The sequence below is a fragment of the Mus caroli genome, unplaced genomic scaffold (assembly GCF_978045245.1).
Source record: "Mus caroli unplaced genomic scaffold, Mus_caroli_1 scaffold_2, whole genome shotgun sequence".
NCBI classification, from domain to species: domain Eukaryota; kingdom Metazoa; phylum Chordata; class Mammalia; order Rodentia; family Muridae; genus Mus; species Mus caroli.
Genome location: NW_028227257.1, coordinates 26,216,589 through 26,244,495, shown reverse-complemented (window position 1 = coordinate 26,244,495; position 27,907 = coordinate 26,216,589). Strand labels below are relative to the sequence as shown.

The 27,907-nt window shown below is 48.0% G+C and overlaps 1 protein-coding gene across 5 annotated transcripts in view; it reads right to left on the bottom strand.

Annotated features, from left to right (window-relative positions):
- The window catches only part of Nol4l (nucleolar protein 4 like), a 121,082-nt gene that overhangs the window by 35,905 nt on the left and 57,270 nt on the right, over positions 1–27,907 (bottom strand). For all 5 annotated transcript variants that reach the window (XM_029474306.2, XM_029474307.2, XM_021151042.3 and 2 more), the window contains one exon: positions 25,474–25,583. In XM_029474306.2, coding sequence (XP_029330166.1) covers positions 25,474–25,583 — 110 coding nt within the window. The remainder of the gene's footprint in view (positions 1–25,473; positions 25,584–27,907) is intronic.

The window sequence follows — 27,907 nt, the reverse complement described above, 5'->3', positions numbered from 1 at the left end:
GCTTGAGCTCCTCAGCACCCTACCCACGGGCCGCCTCCTCCCCTCCCCTCGCCTCTTCTCTATTCTGCACCATCTCGCCTCTCACTCTTCCTTTGTCTCTTTCCCACCACTTAGTTTGCACCCGCCCCTGCACCCCTCCTCTTTGCCCAGCGGCCAGCTACAATGTCTAGGCTGCGCTCACCTGTTCGACCCAAACATTCCGGCGACCCGGAGCGCCTGCCACCCGCTCGCTCCCGGCTCCCTCTGAGGCCCCCGCCCCACTCTGCGGGTCATTGTGCTCTAGCAGACCACTCGGTGCCGGCTTCTTACGCCGCGCTGGCTACAGTTGTAAAGTCATAGCATAATATTAAGAACGCTGCCTAGATCTGGGCGCGCACAATCTGCGTGGTCTCTGCAGGAAAGGGAAGACGCACGCCGACTCAAGGTGCGGTCTTCCTCGGGGCAAACAGACCTTCTGCTTCGGCTTCAGAAGATAGAATGGGGCGGCGCGAGGTGGCCAGAGCGGTGCCCTGAACCTCCGAGCAACCTCAGACTCGCCTGAGACCTAACAAGCCAGTCTCCAAACCGCAGAATTAAAAACCTCGACAGAGAAAAATGGGTTAGGGGCAGACGCCCCCCAAATTCCCACCACCAGTTCCAAATCCCAGGTTAGAACACATGGGCCTCGCATAAAGCTTGTGCTTTAACAAGGACAGAGATAGAGACGTTCGTGGAATTCTGTAGGGAGATGCCCCGCCCCCCAAAAGAAACCCAATAAGGAGCCCACCTTCTGGTTCCTCTAGAAGGAAGGACAATTTCTACAGATTCCTTTACGCTACAACCCATTTACAGTGGAGCCTGCAGAGGAGAGCAAAGGAGACAGCCACTGCGATTGTTTGTAATTTTGAAACAGACTGCCTTTAACCCTCCAACTTTTCTTTTAAAAGCCCCTTTCTTTCTTCCTCTGAAAGCGTTGCATTGTGAACAATCTGTGATAGACAAGACTCCCTCTACAGGTTTGGTCTGTAACTACAACCACAGGTTCGGAGCTCAGTGTTCACGGATTAGTAAAGATGACATACACTTCAAATTAACAGTACACAGACTGCATTCTGCACATGCTAAAGATTTTACTGTCAATAGGAAACCCACGCTTTTAAAAAAAGGATTTAGGCCTGTTACTCATTAGCGCCTTTTACTCCTGAAATTTAATGTGTTTTCAAATCAATTCACCGATTCCTGCTTTCTCTGTTAGACCTTTACTTCGTATCCTTTGAGGTGTGGGAGTCTAGGGTCTTGGCTTTCCACATGCCAATTCGGGCTCAGGATTTTCCTGCCTCTTTCCAAAACATTTCTTGAGACCTTTGACCTCGCCTGGCTTGTATCACTATTTCACTGCAGCAGTAGACATCTGGGCTTGAAACATAAAGCCACAGGCAGCTGAAGTTCAAAGGTGGAATTGAACCCAGATAACCCAGCTTTCCTCAGACTCATAGAACAGTGAAGCTCAGGAGGGCAGGGCCGCTAATGCACACTCATTTACCAACCATTCTTGCAATACAAAACCCCAAGCCCCATGGCCCACAGACTCAGAGGGGCCTGCCAGGCACCTTGGATATCTGGGCAGCATTTCTGAATGCCAGGAGCCTCCCAAGATTTATCCTTACAGGGCTGCCCCTCCTTGAGGAACCTTGTGTTGGTGGTTTTCAGTGTCCTTGTTGCTCTGGTCAACTCCCACTGGCCTTAAAATGGCCACACTGTGGGTCTCCACAAAAAAAAAAGTAGATGACCCAGTTTTTTGACCAAGAATTTTTCCAGCTCCCAATGAGGGGAGGGTCCATAGCACGGGAGGAAAGGCTGGCCTTTGCCTTTGTGTCACCTCCAGGCCCAGCAGTGGACACTATGAAGCACCTACAAAAGCAGAGGCCAGGCCAGGGGATATGAGGAAGGACAGGAACTTAGTCCAACCAGAGTGGACACTGTTCAAGCATCTGAAAGCATTTGAAAAGCCATTTATCACCACAAATTACTTCTAAATGACAGAGGGGAAGGAGTACCTACCCTCTAGAGTGATAGAGCATTCACCTCCCAACCAAGACATCAAATCAGCTGCCCCCAAAGGGCAGTTATCTGCCTAGAGTGTGTGCATCTTCTGAAGGTGACAGGAACTGTGTTGGTTATTCCCTGTGCCAGGTCCCTCTCACCAAAATGTTGAATCTGAACTCAGACAAGAAATCCAGAAAGACAGGGCAGTGGTGGCACACGCCTTTAATTCCAGCACTTTGGAGGCAGAGGCAGGCAGGTTTCTGAGTTCGTGGTCAGCCTGGTCTACAGAGTGAGTTCCAAGACAGACAGGGCTACATAGAGAAACCCTGTCTTGAAAAAAAAAATCCTGAAAGAGGGCTCTCCACAGACAAATAGTCCTGGACTATTCAAAAACACCCATGAGTGGAGTGTGTGGCACATGCCTGGAGTGCTGGTTACAGGAAATAGGACAGGGGCAGCATTACAAGTTTGAGGCCAGCCTGGTCTCTATGTCAAGATGCTATCCCAAGAGCCAAAATACAAATAACAAAAAAAAACACTTATTGTTATTAATGTAACTGTTGTATGCGATGAAACTAATGGATGGGCTGAGGGGAGGGTCAGGCAAACTCATGAAGTGGACCAGCTGCTCCTGACAGCAAAAGCTGGCAACCGGGTGAAGACCTTGAGACATGACCTTCCAGGCAGATACAGATTTGTCAACTGGTATAAAGGTCCTGGAAGCTCTGTGGTGCTGAGCGTTACAGTGGAGGAGGGGGAAGAGCTCAGGGAGGGGGAGACCACAATGACAGGGCACACAGGACCCAGGATGCACAAGTGTGCCCAGTCTGTACACAGCTGAGAGGCTTGGGAACTTCATTTGGCCTGCTAAGGCAATGCAAGCTCAGTTAATGTAAAGGGACATCAGAGGGCAGATAGCATAGAAGCAGTCTCCTAGGGACACTGGCTCAGCAAGTATAACACTGAGTCCCCACCCCAAGTTCCTTGCAATAAACAAAGAGAAAGGAACTAGACCGAGGGACTGAGGGACCGACTCAAACTCTGACACCACACAGATGAGGCAGCAAGCTTCAGCCTCTGTAGTACTGCTTGACAGAAAGTCTTCTACTTTGAAATTAGAAACCCGAGGCTGGGAATGTAGTTCATTTGTTAAGAGTATACGTCTAGGGGGCTGGTGAGATGGCTCAGCAGTTAAGAGCACTAACTGCTCTTCCAAAGGTCCCAAGTTCAAATCCCAGCAACCACATGGTGGCTCACAACCATCCGAAACGAGATCTGACACCCTCTTCTGGTGTGTCTTAAGACAACTACAGTGTACTTACATATAATAAATAAATAAACCTTAAAAAAAAAAAAAAAGAGTACACGTCTAGCATGACTAAGGTCTTGCATTCAATCTCTAGGACTGTATAAACCGGACATGTCTATAATTCAGCATTCAGGATGTGTCAGCAGGGAGAACAAGAGTTCAAGGTCAGTACCACCTACATGGTGAGTTCAAGGCCAGCCTGGACTACATGATACTCCATAAAAAGTGTGAGTATGGGGAGCTGGCAGGGTGACTCAGTGGGTAACCGTGTTTGTTCTCAAGCTTCAGGACCTCAGCTCAATCCTTTGAGTCTACATGGTAAAGAACAAGTTCACAAGTAATCCTCAACGTTCACACACACAAACACCGTGGGATTCATGCCCCCAAATAAACATGTTTTGTTGGTGTTTAAAAAATAATAAAGACATGGTATGCACTCACTGGTAAGTGGATATTAGCCCCAAAACTCAGAATACCCAAGATACAATTCACAGAACATATGAAGCTTAAGACCAAAGTGTGGATGCTTCGGTCCTTAGAAAGGGGAACAAAATGCTCATTGGAGGAAATAAAGAGACAAAGTGTGGAGCAGAGACTGAAGGAAAGGCCATACAGAGACTGTCCCACATGGGGATCCATCCCATATATAGTCACCAAACACAGACACTATTGTGGATGCCAACAAGTGCATGCTGGCAGGAGCCTGATATAGCTGAGACTCTGCCAGAGCCTGACAAATATAGAAGTGGATGCTCTCAACCAACCATTGTACTGAACACAGGGTCTCCAATGGAGGAGCTATAGGAAGGACCCAAGGAGCTGAAGGGGTTTGCAGCCCCATAGGAAGAACAACAATATGAACCAACCAGAGTTTCCAGGGTCTAAACCACCAACCAAGGAGTACACAAGGAGGGACCCATGGCTCCAGCCGCGTATGTAGCAAAGGCTGGCCTTGTCGGGCATCAATAGGAGAAGAGGCCCTTGGTCCCATGAAGGTTAGATGCCCCAGTGTAGGGGAATGTGAGGGTGGGGAAACAGGAGTGAGTGGGTGGGTGGGGGCGCACCTTTATAGAAGCAGGAGGAGTGGGGATGGGATAAGGGGTTTCTGGAGGGGAAATCCGGAAAGGGGATACCATTTGAAATGCAAATAAATAAAATATCTAAAAAAAAAAAAAAAAAACAAACAGAGGAGATGGCTCATACAAGTACCGTGCTATAATTTTATGTCAACTTAATACAAGTCATCTGAGAGGAGAGATCTTCAATTGAAAATATGCCTCTGTAAAAATCAAGTTTTAATCCCAGAATTTGGGAGGCAGAATCAGGCCAATCTCTGAGTTCAAGGCCAGTCTGGTCTACAGAGTGAGTTCTAGGATAGCCAGGGCTACACAGAGAAACCCTGTCTCAAAACAAACAAACAAAAAAACCCAAACCAAAACAACAAACAAACAAAAACCTAAACCAACAACAACATAAAACCCCTCAGGCTTTAGGCAAGCTGTAGGCATTTTTTAAATTAGTGATTGATGGAAGCGGGCCTAGCTCATGGTGGGTAGAGACACCTCTGGGCTAGTAGTCCTAGGTTCTATAAGAAAGCAGGCTCAGTTGGTGGTATAGGCCTTTAATCCCAGTAATCTGGGAGGCATAGGCAGGCTAATCTGAGTTCCAGGCTAGCAAGTTCCAGGATGGCCAGGGCTACACAACAGAAACCTCGTCTCAGAAAACCAACAAACAAAGAAAACAGAAAAAAGTAGAAAAGAAAGCAGGCTGAGCAAGCCTTTAAGTAGCATGCCTCCTAGCCTCCTCTTGGCTTCTCCATCTATGATTGCCTCCAGGCTCCTGTCCTGTATGAGTTCTTGCCCTGACTTCCTGCAGTGATGGTCTGTCACCTGGTAGTGTAAGCAGAATAAACCCTTTCCTTCCCAAATTGCTTTTGGTCACAGTGTTTCGTTACAGCAATAGAAGCCCTAAAACAAGTACTCATGCAGGCCTGGGGACTTGAGTTTGTATTTCCAGAATCCGAGTAACAAGCTGGACTGGCTGTGCATGCCTGCCTGTAACTCAGAGCTGGCATGGAGGAGCTGGAGACACTAGTCTATCCAAAACTCAGCAAGCTCCAGGGTGAGGGAGACACCCTGCCAGCCCTCAAGGAGAGAGAGAGAGAGAGAGAGAGAGAGAGAGAGAGAGAGAGAGAGAGAGAGAGAGAGAGAGGGAGGCAGAGAGCAATAGAGGATGCCTCTGTGAATACACGAGGGGCGTGTGCGTGTGCGTGTGCGTGTGTGTGTGTGTGTGCGCGCGCGCTCTCGCATGTTGTGCCTTTCCTTCTGCTGCCTTTTAATTTTTGGTAATTGTTTTTGTGTTTGTTGTTTTGACATAAGGAAAATGTACAATCATATCATCAGGGTTAGCTGGGTTTTCTCTTCACAGCTTTGGAGGCGAAGATTTTTATTGCTATATATTCAGTGGTTTTGTTATAATACATCTGAATACTCTCTTTTGGAACATCTATGTCTATGTAGCATTAAGTCTCCTTTTCTTTTCTTTTTTTTTTGAAAGATTTATTTATTATTATACATAAGTACACTGTAGCTGACTTCAGACGCACCAGAAGAGGGAGTCAGATCTCATTATGGATGGTTGTGAGCCACCATGTGGTTGCTGGGATTTGAACTCAGGACCTTCAGAAGCGCAGTCAATGCTCTTACCAGCTGAGCCATCTCACCAGCCCCTTTTTTTTTTCTTTCTTTTTCTCTTTTCTTTTCTTTTTTTTTTTTTTTTGTTTTTCGAGATAGGGTTTCTCTGTTTAGCCCTGGCTGTCCTGGAACTCACTCTGTAGACCAGGCTGGCCTTGAACTCAGAAATCCTTCTGCCTCTGCCTCCTGAGTGCTGGGATTAAAGGCATGCGCCACCATGCCCGGCAAGTCTCCTTTTTAAATTTATCTCTACACAATTACTCAAACAGAGGTTCAGTTTCAGTCTGCTATTTTATTTTATTTTATTTTATTTTATTTTATTTTTTGAGATAGGGTCTCATATTTCAGGCTGGCCTTGAACTCACTATTTAGTTGTAAGGATAACTCTAAACTTTGTATCTTCCTGCCTTTACTTCCTGAGTGCTGAGATCATAGTGTTACCATGCCTACCTAGGCTTTTAAGTTTGGGGGTGGTGCTCTTTTTTTGTTTGTTTGTTTTTTGTTTTTTGAGACAGGGTTTCTCTGTATAGACCTGGCTGTCCTGGACCTCACTTTGTAGACCAGGCTGGCCTCGAACTCAGAAATCCGCCTGCCTCTGCCTCCCAAGTGTATTAAAGGTGTGAGTCACCACTTACACATGTACTTAACTGAGCTATAAAAGCTCAACCCACACTTTCTAAGTGGTCTAATGGTTTTCTCAATGGTCTGGTTCATATTCACCCACCTACTACCTCCCCAGAGACTCACCATATAGTAAGGCTGGCCTTGAACTTTTGATCCTCCTGCCTCTCCCTGCTGACCACTAGATTACCATGGGCCCTCCTTCACTGTCTTTTCTCTCTCTCTTTCTCCTCTTCTGTTAAGGACCAGAACTAGTACCTTGTGAAGTCCCAGCCCTTTAGTAAAACTACTATTTTAGATTATTTTTTCTTTATTTTTTTTTTTTTTTACTTTTGATGGGGACCATACTATGTAGCCCAGGTTGGCCTGAAATTTATAGCTATCTTATGCTTCAGCCTTTCAAATGCTGGAATTACAAGCCTGAACTACCATATTTAACTAATACTATCTTTCTTAAATTGCTCATGCTAAGAGTTGAGAGGCAGTGCTCGGGCAGAGTGCTTGTCTAATTGCATGAGGCCCATGATATGATCTTCAGTCCCACTAAATAGACAAGTATCTCACCATTATCCATTGGTTGGAAATGATACCTTTCTGTCCTAGTCATCTGTCTTTATCTGCCTCACTGCTCTAAGATAGCTGTTAAGTCACTGGAGAGACAGTTTACTGGTCCTCTTCTTACAGAGGACACAGGGACAGTTCTCAGTACGCACATGGCTGTTCACAATCACCTTGAAACCCAAGTCCTGTCCTCCTTCTTGCCTCCTCAGGCACCAGCCACATACATGGTATGAACATTCACACAAGCTCTTACACATACACATAAAATAATAAATATTTTAAAAGGGATCTATTAATATCAGATGAGGCCGGCATACACCTCAACCCTATAAGCTCTCCATCTGCATCATAGTGGGGAGTAAATGTGGAGATGTGCTGGGTCCAGCACCCGCTTGGACAAAGAAGGGCAGAGGCTCCTCAAGGGTGGGCAGAGGCTCCTGAAAGGTGTCTCTTCTCTCAACTGGTGACAAGTCTGAGGTGGGCAGTGTCTCCATTTTCACAACTCTGGGTAGAACAGGTAGAGGAGTGGCTCATTCCATTCATTTATTCTCCCTAGCATCCAGTTTAGCTGGCTGCAACCTTTGAGCTGGCTTGGGCTCCTTGCTGAAGTCTAGGGACAGCAGTCCAGTCAGCGAGGAAGCCTGACTTGGGGAGACGTGTGCTCCCCACAGCCATGACCACAGGTCACTTACTCTTCCATTACTCTCCTTTCCAAAAGTGCCTTGTTTGTTTAATGTGTATGAGTATTTTGCCTGCACGTATGTATGTGACTGAAGCAGGCCAGAAGAGGGTGAATCCCTAAGAACTGGAGTTAGGGGTGGTTGTGAGCCACTGAGTGTTTTCTGAGAATTGAACCCAGGTCCTCTATAAGAACAGCAAGTGCTCTAAAGCACAGCCTTCCCTCCAACCCCCAACTGCCTTGCTTTAAAACCCTCTGATCATGTCACACTCATACTCTGAAACCTTCTATAGCTTCCATCTCCTGTTCTGTTCAAGGTCTTGCACAGTTCTTTGCCTAATCTTCAGGTCATTTCTGGGAGCTCTGTGGTGACAGAGTCACCATCTTCTCTTCATCCATGAGCAACTCTCCATGCCTCTGTTCTTGTGTGTTTTCAAGTATATGCTCCTTCTACAAACATGTACAGAGCCCCTAACCTGTGCCAGGTACCATGGCCAGTGCAGTTAACATGGAAGGAAGTGATACAGAGAAGTCTGTCTCTGGGTACCTGCAGGCCAGCAGAAAGGGAGACAGGCAGAAAACCATGTGGTTTTTTTTTTTTTTTTTTAATCAGATGCTGTTCATAGAAGGTGTGCCGTCCTATCTGAGTGTGACAGTCAAGGGGTTGCAGGGAAGGAAGTGGCATGTCCAGGAGGTCTCTGCTGAGGTGACATGTAAGCTGAACTGACAGATACACAGGGTGGGGAGGGGTTGCTAGGTAGGGAGTTGCAGACAGTCAACAAAGCCCTGCCCACTGTCCCCAAGCCTGGCCCCTGCTGAACTCAAGAGTGCCAAGGTGACTGACAGTCTGTCCAGAGGCAGGTTCCTGTCAGTGTTGTCCTGTGATGTGGAACTGACAGTTTTCTGCATTGCGCCTCTTTCTCTCTCCGACTGCAAGCTCAGGGACTGAAGCAGGCCCTCTGACAGCAGAGTCCGCACCTCATTCCCCAAGGCTGGGATTCTGATATGTGAGTGGAGTCCCAGGCTTCTTCTCCCTCCTCTCACGGCTCCTTGGGAGAGGCTCCATCATGAGGTCAAGCCCCCCTTCCTTCACAGACCTTCACTTTCGTGAGTTGTATGAACAGATGGCCCTAGCTGGGCATGGTGCCGGGCCTTCCCTCAAAATGCTCAGGAGGCGGGGAGAAGGAAGGGATACATAGTGAGACCCTGTCTTTAAAACAAAACAAAGTCAATATGACCCTAGAGTGCTCCTATCAGGGCCTTTCCTAGTTGTCCCCATCAGAAAGTTCCAGACTTCTGTCACCACAGCCAGGAAGGAGAATGACAGGAGCCTACTGAGAGGAACAACTTCTGGTGCTGTCCATGCTCACTATGCTTGCGAGTCTGCGGGCTGGAGCACGTGCTTCAGTCGCCTGCAACAGGCAAAATCCAATCTGTGCTATTAAAAGTCAGGCTAGGAGGGACACAGGGTCTTTGTGGTATAGACAATGTTACTCCTTGGTCCAGACCTTGCTTATAGGAGGTGGGAAGTGTGTGAGAGCACAGGAGCTGCTTACTCTGTGCTCATTTGCATACGTGTTGTTATCACAGGAAGGCTGGAGACAGTGAAGAGGCTAGCTGGTGGGCAGAGGCCTTGGGTGAAAACAGTCACAGAGCTGGAAGCAAGGAGCATTTTGGGGTTTGGATCAAGGTTTGGGTCTCTAGGATGCTTGGCATGCCTTGCTAAAGTAGGACTCCTGAGCCAAAACGCCAGTAGGATGCTGAGTGAAGACTAGTGACAAAGTTATGAGTTGCCAGTCACTGATGACAGTCACAGTTCAACAAAATCAAGCCCCCTGCTGTGTGGCCCACTGTAGATCAGCAGCCCTGAGCCTCTCTGGGACCCTGCTGACCTCTGGCTGACTCTGCCCTGCTGACTTGTTTTCCTTGCTTTGCTTCATCCCCGACTTGGGAAACGGCAGAGTCAGGACGTGGGGATGGATGCCCTTGCGCTGACTTGATTTCATGCAGGTTACTTAGTGCTCTGCAATGAAGTCTTAGTTTTCCTGCACTAAGCAACTAACTTCCAGTGTTCCTGCTCTCTCCTTGTGTCTGGCTGCCCCATTTCCTTTCCCTCTTTTCTCCTGCCCCAAGAACCATCTTATCACCAAAGGCAATGCCAAGTTCAGGTGAAGCCATGGCAGGTCCTACTGCAGAATCTAGCTTACCTCGGACCTGTACACTTTTCCCCAGTTATACAGGATAAAGAGTCAAAGTTGTCTCTCTCACAGTCTCCCCCTGCTTAGAGAAGCAGCAACATACCTAGAGTTTGTCCTGAAGAGGCAGAACATGACTTGGCACACTTCTGGGGAAACTTCTGTTTTGCTGAACCAGCTTTGCACTACCTGCCTGCCTCTCACCTTGGATGGGATAAGGTGGTCAAAGCCCAGGGAAGAGCTGAGCAGCACTGTCACCAACCACTGACACCAACCCAGACTGCAGACCGCAGAGCTGGACTTGCAGCCCTCTCACTTCAGCAAAGAAAGAACCTCACACTTTGCCACACCAGCTGTTAGAATTCCTGACTAAGATACTGAGATACAGGGCTTCTGTCTGGGGATGGACCAGGCAGCCAGGAAGCCAGTTCCCATGTCCCTTCTCTACAGAGTGTGGACTCCTGTGAGATAGATAGTATCCAGGGCCAGGCACCCCTGGCTTGTCTTGTATTGTGGGGTTGGAGAGACAAGTGTACAGTCCCTTGACTTGCAGATACAGTGGGAAGGACAACAGCAAACCTCTGGCAAGGTTCTAGCCCTGGGACAAGACTGTGAGAGCCACAGCCACGGTGTTCAACACCTGCATTTAGGTGCCTTAACAGGAAGGTCTTAACCTCACAGTCATTTTAAATGACTTCAGGCTGGCGAAGTCTGTGGGGTTGGTTACTTATGCTCTTGGGGTAGGGGTGGGGGTTGTGGTAACTACATCCTTAAGGTTCTCCAGGTCCTGTTATTAGGGAACAGCCAGGAGTGAGGGGGAAATAGTGGAGACGAGGGTTGGAGGTGGACTCTGGGCTTCATTTAGACTTGACACTCCTGTCTGATGGCAGCCAACAATAGCTCTGGACCCCTTCACCCCGTTTCCCTTATAAAGGGACTCCACAGTGAAAACCAGGCTCTGCTAAGTGCTGAGACCCAGCCCAGCACTGCTGCTGATAATAGAACAGGGACCCTACTGCCACAGACTGGAAAGTGAGGCAGCCATGCTCAGAACTGGGGCCAGTAAGTGATTACTCTCACTTGCTTCCATCAGGTCAAGTCCTGCTCTACTCTGCTCTGCTCACAGCAAGTGGCACGCAGTAAACTTTGCTCCCATGTGGCAAGCCCTGTAAGAAGTTACCTTTGCAGGCTGTTCCTCTGCTCCTCACTCTCTCCATCCTACCCCTCACCCCCACAGTCCTACCCCAGAGCCTTTGTACCCACTGTCTCTGCAGGAAAGTCCAGAAGACTGGCTGGTTCTCATCAATCAGGACTTGGCTCACCTCAAGAGTTTTCATTCTCAGGCGCATACAGTCTTATCCATTTGACTCTCTACCCCAAACACCTCTCTTTTTCCTGGTTTTTGTTTGTTTGTTTGGTTGGTTGTAGTTTTGTTTTTTTCTTGTTTTTTCTTTCTGATGTATTTATCATCTCCAAAGCCTGTGTGTACCCAGGATGTACAGGTTCTGTACGCCCTTCACTGCCAGAGTCCTGGTGCCAGCAGCTCCCAGCACTTATTACAACAACAAATGACTTCTGAGTTAATCAAGGAAGAGAGATCCTCAGAAGCACATACAACAGCAGCAGAATCATGGTGTGTGTGTGTGTGTGTGTGTGTGTTTGTGTGTGTGTTTGAGGGCTTTTCTCTCCATCTGAATGGGGGTGGCAGAGCTACCAGCCTGCTGAGGGTCTACACTGGTTCCTCTTCATTAAACAAAGCAGCCAGCACAAATCCAACCTCAAAAGAGAGTGAGTCTGTTAATGAGGTAAACACAGTTACAACCAGGAAAAAGCTTGGCCGCGGCCTCTCCAGGTCCACACAGAGCCATTATCTCTAATTGATCTGCAGACATCAGCTGCTGAGGCGACTAAACCCCTCCTGCATCCTCCAGGCCTGGTTACAAAGCCCTAGGCTGCCACTCATGGCATGGAGACAGCCTTGTGAGTTCCTCTTTGCTGAGGTGACAGGTCTGCCTGAGACCCACATGGAAAGGACTGTGAGAGCCACAGCCACTGTGTTCAGTGCCTGCATTTAGGTTCCTTAACAGGAAGGTCTTGCCTTCAAGAAAGGTTGACAAAAGCCAGTTGGGGCCTGAAAAGCCCTGATGCGCCATAGATCTTACTAGCAGTAGAAGGGAAAGATACCCCAAAAATGGGGTGAAGAGTTTACTCCCACCAGGACAAGGGCACAAAAACAGTGTGCAATAAAGTAAATCTCAGGCCCAAGGCACAAGATCACAAATTCCCATTGGGTCTCAGAGGCAGGTCACAAGGTCGACTTTCAGTTCAGTGACCATCTGGACCATCTGAGCTGCTCCTTCCTGGCCCAGCCCAGGAAAGACGCCTCCTTTCCTGCTGGGCCACTCATGTCCTTAGGGACAGAGCTGGGCTGAGCTACTCAGCTGCCTTACAGGCCAGTTTACAGCAGAGCTCTGAGAGGACAGAGCTTCCCTTCCTTTATGGGGCCCAGCTAGCAGCTCTGGGCCTCCTTCCTGGCTTCCTCACAGACACAGATGAGCTGTGCACAAGCTAAGCCCACACTCAGGACTGCTGTTCATGGCCCACGAAGTCATGGTGCCTGCACTAGTAAATTACAGGCACTGCAGACATTTTTCCTGGTTAATGAAGTTAAAAGGCTCTCCTTGGAATCCTCAAGGCCTGGACAGAGACAGGGACTTGAGAAGCTGCCAGAAACAGCAGCCCTTTTGGGCCCAGGATATCAAGCCCATGGAAGAAAGGGGATGTGGTTGTTTTCTATTTCTTTCCCACACAGCTCCAGGGACACTGCAGGGGATCAGTGGCCAGGCCTCAGTGAACCGGAGCTGTCCCAGTAAAAGCACAGTCATTCTCTTAGGGTATTTGGAAGTCATATTTCTAAAAAACACATGTAGATATTCCATAGTATATCAACCAGGAAGATGATAACTCTTAAGCAAACCAGTTACTCCACAGTGAGCTCCCGCCCTTTCCTCAGCTGCTTCCTCTTGAGGTTAAGAATGCCAACCGTGGGGCTGGCTCAGTGGGTAAGAGTGTTTTCTGTTCCTACAGAGGACCTAAACTCAGTTCCCAGCACACGACCACTCACAAACATCTGCAATTCCAGCTCTAGAGATCCAATACCCTCTTCTGGCGCTGAAGGCACTGCACATACATGGTGCTATACATATACATGCAGGCAAACACTCATACACATAAAGAAAAGAAAAATGCCAGCTGTGCCAAGCTCATCCTGTCTTCAGGTTGGTGGGAACACTAGCTGGCCTGTTTGCCACCCCCAGACCCAGCAGTTGTTAAGTAAGCCTGCTTGTTCACTAACAGGCCAGTTCATAGCAGAGCTCTGGGAAGATAGTTTCCCTTCATTTATGGGACCCAGCTAGAAGCTCCGGGCCTCCATCCTGGCCTCCCCACAGACATAGATGAGCTGTGCACAAGCTAAGCCCACACTCAGGACTGCTGGCCAAGCATATCGCTCAACTGTCTTGTGGTCAAGTCAGGTGGGCTTCCAAACAACAAGGAGAAGATACACTGAAAAAGCATTCTCTCCCTACAAATCACTTTTTTTTTAGTTTAGTAAAATGTTGAAAAGGAGCTGGGCGGTGGTGGTACACGCCTTTAATCCCAGCACTCGGGAGGCAGAGACAGGCGGATTTTAGAGTTCTACAGAGTGAGTTCCAGGACAGTCAGGGCTACACAGAGAAACCCTGTCTTGAAAAACCAAAAAAAAAAAAAAAAAAAAAAAAAAAAAAGAATGTTGAAAAGGAAAGCAAACAAGAGAGTATCGATTCTTATGAGAATTGTAAAGCCTTAATACTTAATAGAGGCTAGAGTAGGAAGAGGCAAAGGCCAGTGGACTGAACACAAATGAAATCCAACTGGACGAAACCTGGTAATGTATAAAGGTGGTCTACGGCTCGGGGAAAACAGGTTCCTCCTCCTCCTCCTCGTCATCATCTTGTGTGCTGGGGATGGAGCCCAGGACCTCATATGTGCTAAGCAAATGTTCTATAACTGAGCTAAACCCTCAGTTCCTAAGTAGGTTATTTAAATCAAGATGTTGAGACAAAAGGGTTTAGTGGGGTTTATACATTACAATATATTAGTGTAAGCTCTAAATGGATGAAGATCTAGTATTTAAAAATGAAAACAAGGGTCTGTGAGATAGCTTGGTGGTGGATTCGAGAACCCACCATGGAAGGAGAAAACTGGCAGGCCCCCAAAAGCAGTCACATGATCTCCACATACACTGTTGTATAAATATACCTTTATACACATGCACACATAAAAGAAATAATGCAATAAAAAATTTTAAGTGAAACTTAAAACATGTTTGTCTCTGTCCACCTAGGGGGTCTAAAAGAGGCCACTCCAACAGCAAGCACACTTATTACCTCAAATTTATTTTTAGTATGACTCTCCAAGAAAAGGAAGCAGGCTCCCTGGGAAAAAATGGCTGGTTCTGGAGCTGGGGCAGGAAAGACGAGATGAGTTGGTGTGTTGCAGTCTCAGGGAGTCATGACAAACCAAAAATCAAGCCAGAATCCAACCCAACCCAACCACAGAAAGCAGACCCAGACAGGAACTCATAGAAAGGCTGCGGGAGCCAATAGAAAGTATTCTCTTGGCCCAAACTGAAGAGAAGTAGACTTACAAAATGGAGGGAGGAGCACTGTGCGCAGAGTAAGAAGTAAGTGGCCCAGTGGCCATACAGAGAAGAGATAAGGAAAGGACAGAAAAGCACACTGATGGGAAGCCATGGCTGGTGCAGACCCTTCATTGTCCCTCCTCAAGAATATACAGGGCAACCCTAGGGAAGAGACCCAGTAAATGCTGCTTCAGCTAGATGCAATCAAGGCCAACATCATCATGTTGACAATCAGAAGCTGTCTGTGATGTGATGAGAGCCTCGTGCTGTGTCTGTGTTCTTCCTTGGAATGATCATAAACATTAGCGTTTATATTGAGAAAGACATCAGAGAAAATCCAAAATCCCACAAAGCACATGACCAGCACTCAACACAACTGTCAAGCCAGGAAAATCCAGAATAGTGCCACAGCCCAGGGGAGCCCTAACACACCTGACAGCTCAGTGTAATAATGTATCCTGGACAGAAGCAAGTGGTGAGGACTCAGGGAATCCTCAACTAGCCACTGACTTCAGTTAACAGTGTATCAATGTCTGCTCCTGAGCTACTGCCACTGTAACATGTTGCTAACCATTGAAACTGCTAGCTGGGTGGAGGGGAATGTGGGAATCCTCTCATCTCAATTTTTCCATAAATCTAAAACTCTTCTTAAGCATAATCTAATCACAAGAATGGAAACATGGAAGTACTCAAAGGAAACGCAGGGCTGGTATGATTGACTTTTTTGAGACTCAAATGTAGACAAGAAGCGGGGGAAGGAAGGGAGGAAGGAAAGAGGAAGGAAGGGAGAAGGAAAAAAGAAAGAAGAAAAAGAAAGTGAATCTGAGTCCATAAAAATAAAAATGACAAATGCACTCAGCACTGGAAAAATCAAAAGATACAGAGCCAAGGATGAGGAAAAGACAGCCGGCAATTCTGGGGAGGGCCAAAGGAAGCAAGTGCAATCACAGAAACCCAAGGGAGCAGGTTGGGGCACAGTGGTCCACTGCTTTCTATGTGACTCAAAAAAAAAAAAATCCTCCTGATAAAAGTAGAAATGAATACAAATAAACAAAAACAAAGAAAAGATAAAAGGCCCCCTGAGAGGGAGGAGGCACTTCTGAGGGCAAGCTGCCCTGGGGTCACAGGCAGACCCTGTCAGCACATCCCCCACAATGTTCTAAGGAGCACACTAGCCTGGAGAAACCCAAGCAGCAGACTCGGCCAAGGACAGTATTTCAGTTGCTTTTTGTTTTTCTTGCTGCAGCTCAACCCCACCCCCGAGCCAGAGATTTACAGAGGTGGGAGATTGGTGTTCTGGGCCTCCCAAGGCAGCAAGCTGAGCCCCCTGGGCTTCATGTGACAGAAGCCACAGAAGTCTCTTTTTAGGAGACCAGGGATGGGGCCAGCAGGAACATCAAGTCTGGGGTAAAGTCCATGTCCCCCACCCTCGCACAAATGAGCCCAGGGAAGAGAGTGAGAGTTGTAGAGAGAATATCTTGTATACTGTATGGCTGCATCACCTGTCAATTAAAAAATCTCTAGCCTATAGGGAAGGGGAGAATAGAAGCTGGGACTGCAGCGAGGCAGAAAGAATTCTGGAATAGAACTAGGCACAGAAATATTCGCCCAGGAAGATGTGAGGGAACAGATCCATCTTACCTGAGCATAGGCAACCAGCAGAATGCAGGTTAGAGTAAATGGGTTATTTTCAGTTTGGCCTAGTCAGAGAAGAGTCTAGTTACATGGCCAAGTTTTCTGTAAATATATTTTGAATCTGAGTCTTATTTCTGGAAGCATGGGTCTGAGAGGAAAAGCTAGGTCTAACTCTTACAGAGAGTGGCCTGGCCAAGGCGCCACACAGCCACAGATACCATCAGGCCCATCTGTACTGCTCAGATGCAGATGCTGGCATTTTAAGGCATTAATGATAAAAACCAAATGTGGTCAGAAACTAAGGAAGGCAAAGCCAGACTGTGTGCCATAGCACAAAGATGCTGCCTTACAGCATTCTGACCTCGCAAGCCAGGGGCTCTCAAAGAAGGACTCTCATCATCCCCAGGAAGGGTGCCTTTCAACCCTGGCACATGGCACCTTCCAACCATTAATGTTTGTTTACTGAGCATAACAGCAACACCCACACTTGCTCTAGTTCTCATTCCCTGTCTGTACCATTAATAAATACATCATGTAAATACCAAGTGGTTGGATTTTTCTATTTAAAAAAAGGCCATCTGAACCTTGCCTCTGTGCTGGAAGTTAGGCATGCATACACCGCACTGTGATTCACTGGTGTTTGATCCTGTTCCTATTAGAGTTGGTGGTAATTTACGGGGGTACTAAGTACTCAGCCCAAGGCCTTGTGGGCACCAGGCCACTCCCTTTACACAGCACCAACTCCAGCCATGGTCTTCATGCTTTCTGGTTACTCTGGTTACTTTACATGCTTCTCATTCCTGCACTGACCCACTCTTGGGTAGGCTGAGCAACTTCTGTTTCTTTTCTTTTTTCTACTGACTTAGAAGTTCTAATTCTAATTGTTCCGTAAAGAAACAAACCCACACTTCTTAAAAGCACTTGCTCTTGCAGAGGGCCTGGGCTTAGTTCCCAGAACCCACATAGGCGCTCACAACCATCCTTAACTCCAGTTCTAGATCTGACACCCTCTTCTGGCCTCTATAGGTACTGCATGCACATGGGGTACACAGACACACGAGTAGACACTCATGCACATAAAATAAATAAGTCTTAATATAAAGACCACCCAATTGCACACACAATGAGCTGTAGCAGGAGGCACGAGCACTTTCCCATTCTGCTAATCCTCCCAAATGCTCATGTGGCCTGACCTGTGGAGACAAAAGAAGTCTTCAGGCTTCTAACCCTCTCTACCCAGAGCAACACCTAGGAGTCAGGCACAGTTTAACTCACTGTGACCCAGGACCTTTGGGTCTGCTATTTTCTTTGATTATCCTGATCAAAGAGGAGGTTGAAAAAGTTTATGAGACAAAAAAGAGGAGGAAGGGTTCAGAGAAAAGGGACACTGTCTTGCTTTTTAATGCCTCCCTGCTTCAAAGGATAACTAAAAAGTGATGTGTTTGTGTGGCTGGAGAGAGAGCTTAGCAGTTAAGAGCACTTGCTGCTCCTGCAGCAGACCTGGATTTGACGCTAGCATCTAACTCTACTTTCTGAGGATCTGATGCCCTCTTGTGGGCACTAGCTATACATGGTGCACATACAAACATGCAGGCGGGCACACACACACACACACACACACACACACACACACACACAGAGTTTAATAATAAATAAATTTTAAATGAGTGATGTACTGAACAGTACCAGCAGCTCAAATATCCATCCATTGATGGATGGATGAAGGAAGTAACAGTCCCATACAACGAGATTTTCTCAGCTGTCAAAGGATGAAGTTCTGATATAGCCTTTGACTTGAAGACATAATAAGCTAAAGCAGCCAGGCAAGGTCACCAAGCCAGTACAAGCAAGTCACCTATGCTGGACCTGTAGGAGACAAAAATCATAAAAACAGAGAGTAGAACAAGGATTTTTCCCGAGCTGGAGAGACACTGCGTGTCTCCTTTATGAGCACAGGGCTTTGTTAGAAGTGATGGAAACACTCTGGCTCAGGGCTGGGAGATGGCTCAGGTAGTGAAGGGCTTGCCACAGCCCATCCTAAGAAGTCGGATGTGGTGGTGCGTGTTTACAACTGCAGCAGCAGGGGTGCAGATATAGGGTGGGCACTCTGGTTAGCCAGCCTAGCTTACTTGGCTAGTTCAGGCCAATGAGAGACCCTGACTAAAAAAAGGTGGTGGTGGTGGTGGTGGTGGGACACCTGAAGAATGATGTCTGAGGTTATCTACAGGCTTCTTCCTCCACACTACCTCCTATCTGACTCTGACTCTGTCTCTGTCTCTGACTCTGTCTCTGTCTCTGTCTCTGTCTCTGTCTGTCTCTGTCTCTGACTCTGACTCTGTCTCTGTCTCTGTCTCTGACTCTGTCTCTGTCTCTGTCTCTGTCTCTGACTCTGTCTCTGTCTCTGTCTCTGTCTCTGACTCTGTCTCTGTCTCTGTCTCTGTCTCTGTCTCTGACTCTGTCTCTGTCTCTGACTCTGTCTCTGTCTCTGTCTCTGTCTCTGACTCTGTCTCTGTCTCTGTCTCTGTCTCTGACTCTGTCTCTGTCTCTGTCTCTGACTCTGACTCTGTCTCTGTCTCTGTCTCTGACTCTGTCTCTGTCTCTGACTCTGTCTGTCTCTGTCTCTGTCTCTGACTCTGTCTCTGTCTCTGACTCTGTCTCTGACTCTGTCTCTGTCTCTGTCTCTGACTCTGACTCTGTCTCTGTCTCTGTCTCTGACTCTGTCTCTGTCTCTGACTCTGTCTCTGTCTCTGACTCTGTCTCTGACTCTGTCTCTGACTCTGTCTCTGTCTCTGTCTCTGTCTCTGACTCTGACTCTGTCTCTGTCTCTGTCTCTGTCTCTGACTCTGTCTCTGTCTCTGTCTCTTCTCTCTCTCTCTCTCTTTCTCTCTCTCTCTCTCTCTCTCACACACACACACACACACACACACCCCTGTGAGGAGAATAGATGACTGTAATGGTTGTTTATCAATGTGATTTGATGAAGTTGAGACCACTTAACACACTTAAAAATAGTTTAAATGTAACATGTATATGCAAAAGCCTATGCTTTCCCCCCCTTTTTTTGTTAGCTTTTGTTAGCTTTGCTCTCCATTTTCTTGGGCTCTTCTAGCAAAGGACCAACTGGCCTCAAACTTACTATACATCTGTTGATGACCCTGAATGTCAGAGCCTCTTTCCTAGTGCTGGGACTGCAGGCACAGGTTATTGTGGCACTGAGGACTGAGCTCAGGGGAAAACACTGCATTAGAGTGCTATCTGAGCTACAGCCCAGCTCTTAGGTAGTTTTTGCTTCCTTCTGAAGTGAATGTGGTAGCTGAGGGCTGTGGAGGTGGGATGGGGGAGATGGCTCAGTGATAAAGATCTTGCTTAGCATGTGTGAGTCTCTATGTTTCATCTCAGCACTACAAATAAGAAATCAATAGCTTTATAAAGTGCTTCTAATGTGCCCAGCCCAGTGCCTGCTGTGTCTTCCATCACTTGACCCCCTTGGGGGCAGTGAGATGATTCAGCAGAGAAGGGTAGCCACTGCCAAGTTCTCAGCTCAATCCAAGGAGCCACCTGGTGAAAGCCGAGAACCATGCTCTGCAAGTGTCCTGTGACCTCCACACTCCCCATATACACACACAAAATAGGCAAAGAAATTTAAATAAAAAGGATGAGCTAGAGAGAGCTCAGTAGTCCAGAACAAGCTCTTGCAAAGGACTCAAGTTCACAGCTGGTGGCTCACAACCACTCACAACTCCAACTCCAAGGGGTCCTATATCTCTGGCCTCCCAGACACCAGCACACATGTGCACATGCCCACACACAGACACACAATTTAAAATGTCTTAAAAAATGATGATCTAAGTATGTTCCTTTGACCTTCAAGTAACTGGAGGACAGAGAAGTAGAATGCCTTGGCTAGGCCGCACAGCTTCTAGGTGGTAGATCTGCTGAAAACCTAAACCCAGGTTGAAGTGGGGGTGGTGCTCTGTCCTGACTGAGAACACTGCCCGCTGTTTGCTTTGCAGGGAAGGAGGGAAAACCATCTGAAGACTCCAAGTGGGTCTACAGGTTCCAGGTGAAGAAGACTCAGAAAATCCTCTGGCACAGGTGACTGAATGGGAAGTAGTTCGAACTGCACCACTTCTCACTGCCATGAGAGCAGTAAAACCTTTGAGACATCAACACTGAGGGAGGAAAGGCAGTAGTAGACTGTTTTTTTTTTTACCTCTGGACAGAACATTTGCGGGGGGTGGGGGTGGGCAGTGGAGCTTCCAGGAAATGAAGCTAGCACAGGGAAGGAGGCAAGGTGGCCCTGCTTCCACGTGTGACTTGTATGGTAGGATCTCCCTTTAAACATGTACCTCAACAGCAATGGGGACAACAGGGGCCACTGAGGCACAGGAGTCACAAGGCAGACATGGTATCCATGGGTCCCTGCACCCTCACTAGGTTCCTCTTCCTGTTTCCTACTTTCCCATCTTAAGGCAGGCTCTCTCTCAGCTTCCCCGACCCTCGTTCACAGCGCTTTCTCTCTGCTTTCCATCCAAACACCTCTATCTAGGCGCCTCAAACAGGCTTGGGGATGGGAAGGACATGGGTTTCTAATTATTTTACTTACTGTGGTCTTTTCTTTAAAAATTGTTTATTGCTTTACAACGTCACTGTCCTCAGACCCACTAGAAGAGGGCATTGGATCCCATTACAGATGGTTGTGAGCCACCATGTGGTTGCTGAGAATTGAACTCAGGACCTCTGGAAAAGCAGCCAGTGCTCTTAAGCATTGAGCCATCTCTAGTGACTGTGATTTTTTTTTGTTTTTGTTTTTGTTTGTTTTGTTTTTTGTTTTGTTTTTCAAGACAGGGTTTCTCTGTGTAGCCCTGGCTGTCCTGGAACTCACTTTGTAAACCAGGCTGGCCTCAAACTCAGAAATCCGCCTGCCTCTGCCTCCTGAGTGGTGACTGTGATTTTAAGCCTGACCATCAAATGTGTAGCACGAGAGTGATATGCAAGTTCTTTGTACAAAGGATCAACCGGACACACCAGACACAGAGCAGGCACCAGTCGACAGTCCCTCTGTGTTGAGGACCCACTAGCACTCACTGCTGAGATCTCTCTGCAGGCCCCACACAACTAATTGCCTTGAGTTTCCCTTGTCTTTCACAGAGCACAGGCCAGGCCAGGCCAGGCCAGGCCACCTCCTTAGCATCTTTACCAGTGCCTAGATCACAGAACAACAAAAGACAGATGAATGGAGGGTTGGATAATATATGTGTGAATATGCAAATGAGTAGATGACAGAATGTACCCACTTCAAGTGATACCTGGAAACTTCACCCGGAAACTTCACCTTCCAGAAGAAGAATCAGCAGCAGAAAAGTTAAAAAAAAAAAAAAAAAAGGGAGGCATGGCATGGGAGGTGGCATGGCATGTGTGAGGTGGATGTTGGGGCATGGGGTAGGGGTGGAGTTGCTATGAGAAGTGGGGAGTGGGGCGTGGGGTTGGTGTGGGAGCTGTGGGGTGGAGGCATGGGGTAGGGGTGGGGTTGGTGTGGGAGGTAGAGGTGGGGGTGGGGTGGGAACTGTGGGATGAGGCATGGGGTGGGGGGTTGGAGGGTGGGATGCAAAGCCAGCAAGGTGCTTCTGGAATGGGTAGAAGTGGAAAGGGTTGGGTGAGGTTGTTGGGATCTTTGTCACTGTCCTCAGGCTTTTGTGCGTTTTGTCTTGTTGGGTTTTTTCTTTTCTTTTTCTTTCTCTCTCTCTCTCTCTCTCTTTCATTTTTTCTTTCTTTTTTAAAACAGTTTCTGTGATATTTAATTACAAAAGAATGAAAAAACAAGAAAAGGCAAAAGGCAGTAAGCGGTGACTCTGCCCTGAGCACACTCTGGAGGGGACTTGGAAACTGACAGGTCACTCTGTTCTGACTTAGCCTGCACCCTGTCTAGGATGCAACCTTCTTGTGGAAGGCTCTCAGCTGTTCCCTCATGGCTTGCCACATCTCCATACCCTGATTCTTCTAAGAAGATAAGTTTATCAACTGTACAACCAGCGTGGCTTCAATTCTGCATCTCTAGAGGAGTTTGTGAGAATTTGTGGTTTTGAACCCAGCTAGCTTTGAACTTGAGATCTTTCTGCCTCTACCTTCCAAGTGCCAAGATTAAAGGCATGGGCCACCTCACCTGGCAGAAAAATAAAACCTTTTCTGACACTATATCCCAATTTTTCAGCTCCTTGTAGCCACTCTGATGACAGCTCCTGGAGTAATTCTCTTTGAGGAGGTCCCTGTAGAGAATGCCACGTAGCCCAGACCATCTTGTGAATTGAGGAAACGTAACAATATTTGCTGCACTGAATCAGACCTCAAGAAGAATCTTCCTCCTCTGTGTTATTGTTACCCTTGGAGTTTTCTTGTGTGTGTGTGTGTGTGTGTGTGTGTGTTGAGGGGTAGGGTTACCAGGTGCCAGGTGTCCATATTTCCTAGTATCTTTATAGAGAAGGACTAAGTGCCCAGCATATTAACTTGGATCAAACACTGGCCAGCTGCAAGAAAACCCCGCTCCCTCTCACTGTCTTCCAGAACAAGGTGAGGGTGTACATGCTGCATATGCCCCGCTTCCCTGGTGTCTCCTGGAGCGCAAATGTTGGAAATCCCCAAAAGGTCTGATTGAACTGTTGGTCCTCCAGGGCGGTGATTACACTGACATTATCTATCCTGCCCCAGTGCCTGGGGACTGTTTTTGCCTTCCTCATAACTCACACTAGCAGCTTGCAAATACTACAGGTGCCAGCTATGGCCTCTGTGGTCAGAGCGAGGGTCTTGCAAGGGACGTGGGATGGGACAGGCAGAACTCAGGCCAAATAGTCCTCCACTTGTCCTAAGGAGGACCCTGTCTGCCTCCAGTGTGTGAAGAACAGGCTACTAATGCAAGGATATGGATTTTTAGTTTCAACTCAAGAAGGGGCATCAAGGACTCTGATCCTTGGCCCCTTCTTTGCTGCTGTAGATAACAATCCACAGCAGTGATGCTTGTTTTCCGTTGTGCCAGCCGTAAAGCAGGGCAGTGGAGACCGAGGCTTTGCCGCTCCTTGCTGGTCATAGGGAGCTGGAGATTGACAGGTGGGTGGGAGGCTCAAAGAAAGATGGGACATTGCCATTGCTTCACCTGCCAGTGCCCAAGTAGGGCCTGCCCTCTCCCCCTCCCCACAGACAGGGAAGCTGGTCACTCTGAGTCTCTGCACTCCCCGACCCAGCTGCAGCCAGACTTGCTGAGCACTTGGCGACAATGACTCCCGCAGTCTTCTTGTGGGAGTAGCTTGAGTTTGGCCAGGACAATCAGTCCATGAGCTTTGCCTTGCCAGATACTTGCCCAGCCTTCGTTGAGTGGCTGAGAGTTGACCCTTTCCCTCCCACATTCTGGTCCAGTGTGCAGCCTCTGGTAGGGACTTGTACAGACTCTGTCCTTCCCTGACCTGGCATAGGGGGGCCTTTGCATAGGCTTCCCCCTATGGTATAGAAATTTTCTTTCTTTTCATATCTAGTATAAATGGTGGCATTCTTTCCTGCGGCAAGACTTCCCTGCCTGCCACAGACCCTCCAATGTACATCAAGTACCCATATACCACACATCCCAGAGGACAAAACCTTCCCAATAGCACCACTGTGTCCAGTTGTCACTTCCCCAATAGCTATAGCTACCTGCTAGGCACTAGAGCCCAGCTCACAGAAAAAGCCCCACCTTTGTTAATCCCTCTCACCACCACCTTCTACCAACATAAGAGAAACTACAGTTAAGATTTTAAAAGCAAACAAAACCTGACAGGATTTACAGAGGAGGCCACATCTGCACACCACACTGACCACGTTGGCCCCGGCAGTGACCCAGATCCAGCTGCCTGTCCCAGGAGAGAAAAGGCCATGTGGCACTGCTCTCAGCTGTCTGTGTGGTTTCTGTGAGCAGTGACACTGTGGATGGTTATAGGAAAACAAAGGGCACAATCCCTCCTCCTCCTCCTCAGTAGTCACCAGAGAACTGCACAGTGGGAATGAGATTTCCTAAGCTCTAACAACTGCTACCCCACAGCAGAAACCATGCAGTGCCCCACCCCCACCCCAGCACACTGCCATCAACAGCAACCATCCTAGGACAGTCACTGTTGGATGAGAGGGAAAACATGGACGTGAGAGGTGCCCCCCACTCCCCCGCAAAAAAAGCTGGCTTCCTTCCTTTAGCCTCAAGAAACAGGACTGCGGGGGCGCGGGGGGGCATCTCTGCAGTTGAAGCCGAACAGCCTGAATGCTCACTGTAGGTAGCACAGGCCCAGCTGTGGCACAGACTCACCCTGCCACATCAAGGTCCAGCCACAAGCCTTCCCCCACCCCCACATGTTCACACTGTCAAGGAGGCTTGCGATGCAAGACAGCATAAACCAAGAGTTCTGACCTGGATTCCATGTGGAAACAAGTGCCCCTTCCCTTAGTTAAAGCCTTGGGGACTTGATGTAAGCATAGGTGGGGGCACTTGAGATGAAGTAAGGAAGGAGTGCCCTGGTTTTGGTTGCAGCAGAGGGAGAGGACAGTGCTCACCCAGATTTTCTTTGAAAGACAGGCTATTTGCTTTGTAAGAGGTCAGCAAGTGGAATGTGTGGGGAGTTTTCAGAGCTTGTTTTCATGGTGCCTGACAGCCCTTGGCAAACCTCATCTGGGAGTCTTGGACAACCAGGGAGCTCCAAGGCCTTATCTAGCCCGATCTAACCTCCAAGGCCCATCATCTTCCTGGGACCCAAGAATGACAGAGGCCACTGGCAAGCAGCCAGTGGTGTAACAGTGGGGAGACCCTGAGAGTTGAGGTCTGGGCTCTGCAGCATTTGTCCCTAGCAGGCCCTTGAGAGAGCCTGGCAAGGCTGAGTCTCCACGTTTCAGAAGACACTCACAGGGTAAGCATGCTGCTGTGAGACCAGATGACCACAGAACTGTCTTTTTATTTGTTCGTGTTTATCCAGGCTGCTGTGGGCCACAAGCCCTGGAAAGTCTCAGCCACAGCCAGCCAAGGTCAGCCTCCTGGCCTCTGAGGGAGAGAGCAGGCACCTTACCTGCTCCTGAGAGTTCATCACTCGCAGCTTCATCTGCTTCAAGTAGGTGGAGGTGAGGGGCATGTTGTAATCAATAATGCCAGACACCAGAGGGGATGGAGGCTCATTCTCTGCAGCAAAAACAAAAGGAAACCCCTTTCAGTCCCTGCCTGGAATGAGGGTGTGGTGAGAGGCTGCCTCCGTCAAGGAGAGGGCTAGCGGCCACTCGCTGGTCACCTGTCCACCTGTGTGCTGTGCAGCACACAGTGTTGAAAATGCTTGCCAGTTAGGTGCCAGTTTAAAAAAAAAAGTGAGACTTGGCTGTTTCAAAAGAAATGAAAGATCTGTCACACAGGATTCCTGTGACAACCATGTGGCCCTGTAGCTGCCACTTCTTACAGGCAGGATATGTGTGTTTTGCCAGGGCACAGCTTTGCTCACTCAGGCCACCTGCCAGGACCCTGCAGGCATTAAGTTTCCAATTCTGGCCAGAGTTGGCTCTTGCTGGTAAACACCTGTCTCTGCCTGTCCCACTCCAGCCTCAGCCCCACAGTGTCCCCTCACCAGAGCACTCTCCGAGACCAGATGGCTCACAGATCTGAGCCAGGCCCCCAGTACCCTCCACCCTCCCAAATCCTGGTGCTTCCATAATTGCATGCAGAGGAGGATTTTTTTTCCTCCTGCTTATTGCTCTGCTGTCCCAAGGATCAAAGCTATGTGTGCTCTTTTTGTAGAAAATCTGCAGTGTGCAGAAAGATGTGAAGAAAATTTAAAAGCGTAATTGCACCAAGCAACCTGGCATATGCTTCTGTTTATTTTTCCTTGTGACTTTTCTTTGCATACTTGATATCATAATGTACACAGAGAATTATAGTTCACTTTCCTCTCAAAAATGCATTTCTTTTAATTAAGTTATTTGAGACAGGGTGTTGCTTTGTATATAGCCCAGGCTGACCTTGAACTCATGATCTTCCTGCTTCAGCCTCCTGAGCACTAGAAGTATTTTTTTCCCTACACATGTTGCTATGAGTCTTTTCCCGAATTTGCCTAAGCCGTATCCATATGGTTGGTTGGGTATATAGACTGGTGTAGCCAACAGTTCAGGGAGCATCTCTGGCAATAGGTACTAGTCTGTATGCTGGTTTTTTCCATCACAGAACTATTCTAAGAGACGGGATTTATGGGTCAGAAAGAAAAGATGACCTTTGAATCCCTGCCCAGGGTACCCAGGCCAATGTCCTGGCTGGCTATTTTCTGGACTTCTCCTGTCCACAGAGGCCTCAGGATCTCCATTTCACCAAAGGGTTAGGATCTGAGCTGGGTAAAACAAGAGCGACTGCCGCTGTGCAAAGCCTGCCCACCTCTGTCACCACCACACCCCAGACACTGCTGCAGAAGAGGCAGTTGACAGGGCCAAGGTGCACAGGTGATTTTCTCCACTTGCCCCTCTAGATCTAGCACCCAAACCAAGGAGGACCCTGCACCCAACGCTGTGCCACGTGAGGAGGCCGCAGGACAGACAGACACTTGTGTGAATGTCTAGAGGTGTGAACACAAGGAGTCTGAAATGGTTCCGTGGACATTAGTAAAACAATTCATCTTTGACTTGAATGGGAAGAGGAGAAAAAGCCTCAGAAACACGGAGTAGAGGCAGAGTCATCCCAAGAGGGGGCCCTGCTATGTGGCCTGGGCAGGAACAGCCTGGAAGAGACTGGTCCTAGACCAGACTGAGCCCAAGACTTCTGTATGCCCTTTAATGTGGTGATAACTATATTTTAATGGACTTGGATAACTTATGGAAACATACACTTCACGGGCAGCGGACCCTACAACAGGTGAGAGGGGAGAGGCACTCTTTTCCTTCTAAAGCTCTCAAGTCTTTCTTACTTACACACAAATAAATTATAACTAAAACTGTTTGCTGGTCCCCTATGAGTCCAAGTCCATACTGTGATTCTGACTCAAAATGGTAGCTATCGAATCCATGCTAGTCCACTTAAAAAACCAAACCAAACCTGAGTGCAGCATTATTAGTGCCTGCCACTAGCCTGCTGCTACACTGCCCAGATTTCACTTCACACTGAATTCAAATCCCTGACATGGCACTGAATGCTGTGCTGATGGTGGGGAGGGCTGTTCCCTATTTTCTATCTTTTCTGGGTGGAGTAGGGAATCCTATGCACATGGGCCTAGCCTGTTGGAAAATGGAGCTGGCTCTTGTTCCCCCTTTTCTTCAATAGACCACCATCAACCTAGACTTGACTTCCTTACCCCCAGGGAGCTTTTAGGCCTTATTCAACAAAGATTGGCAGGGCTGGAAGCAACACATTAGGTCCTCAGTATTCCAGGGACACTGAGGTGCAGTTAGACAGAAGCCATGTTCCTGTCTCCAAATCCTAGTGTTTCTGGCCAAGAAGTGTGAATTCACTTTAATTTTCTTAAAGGGTAAGGTTAT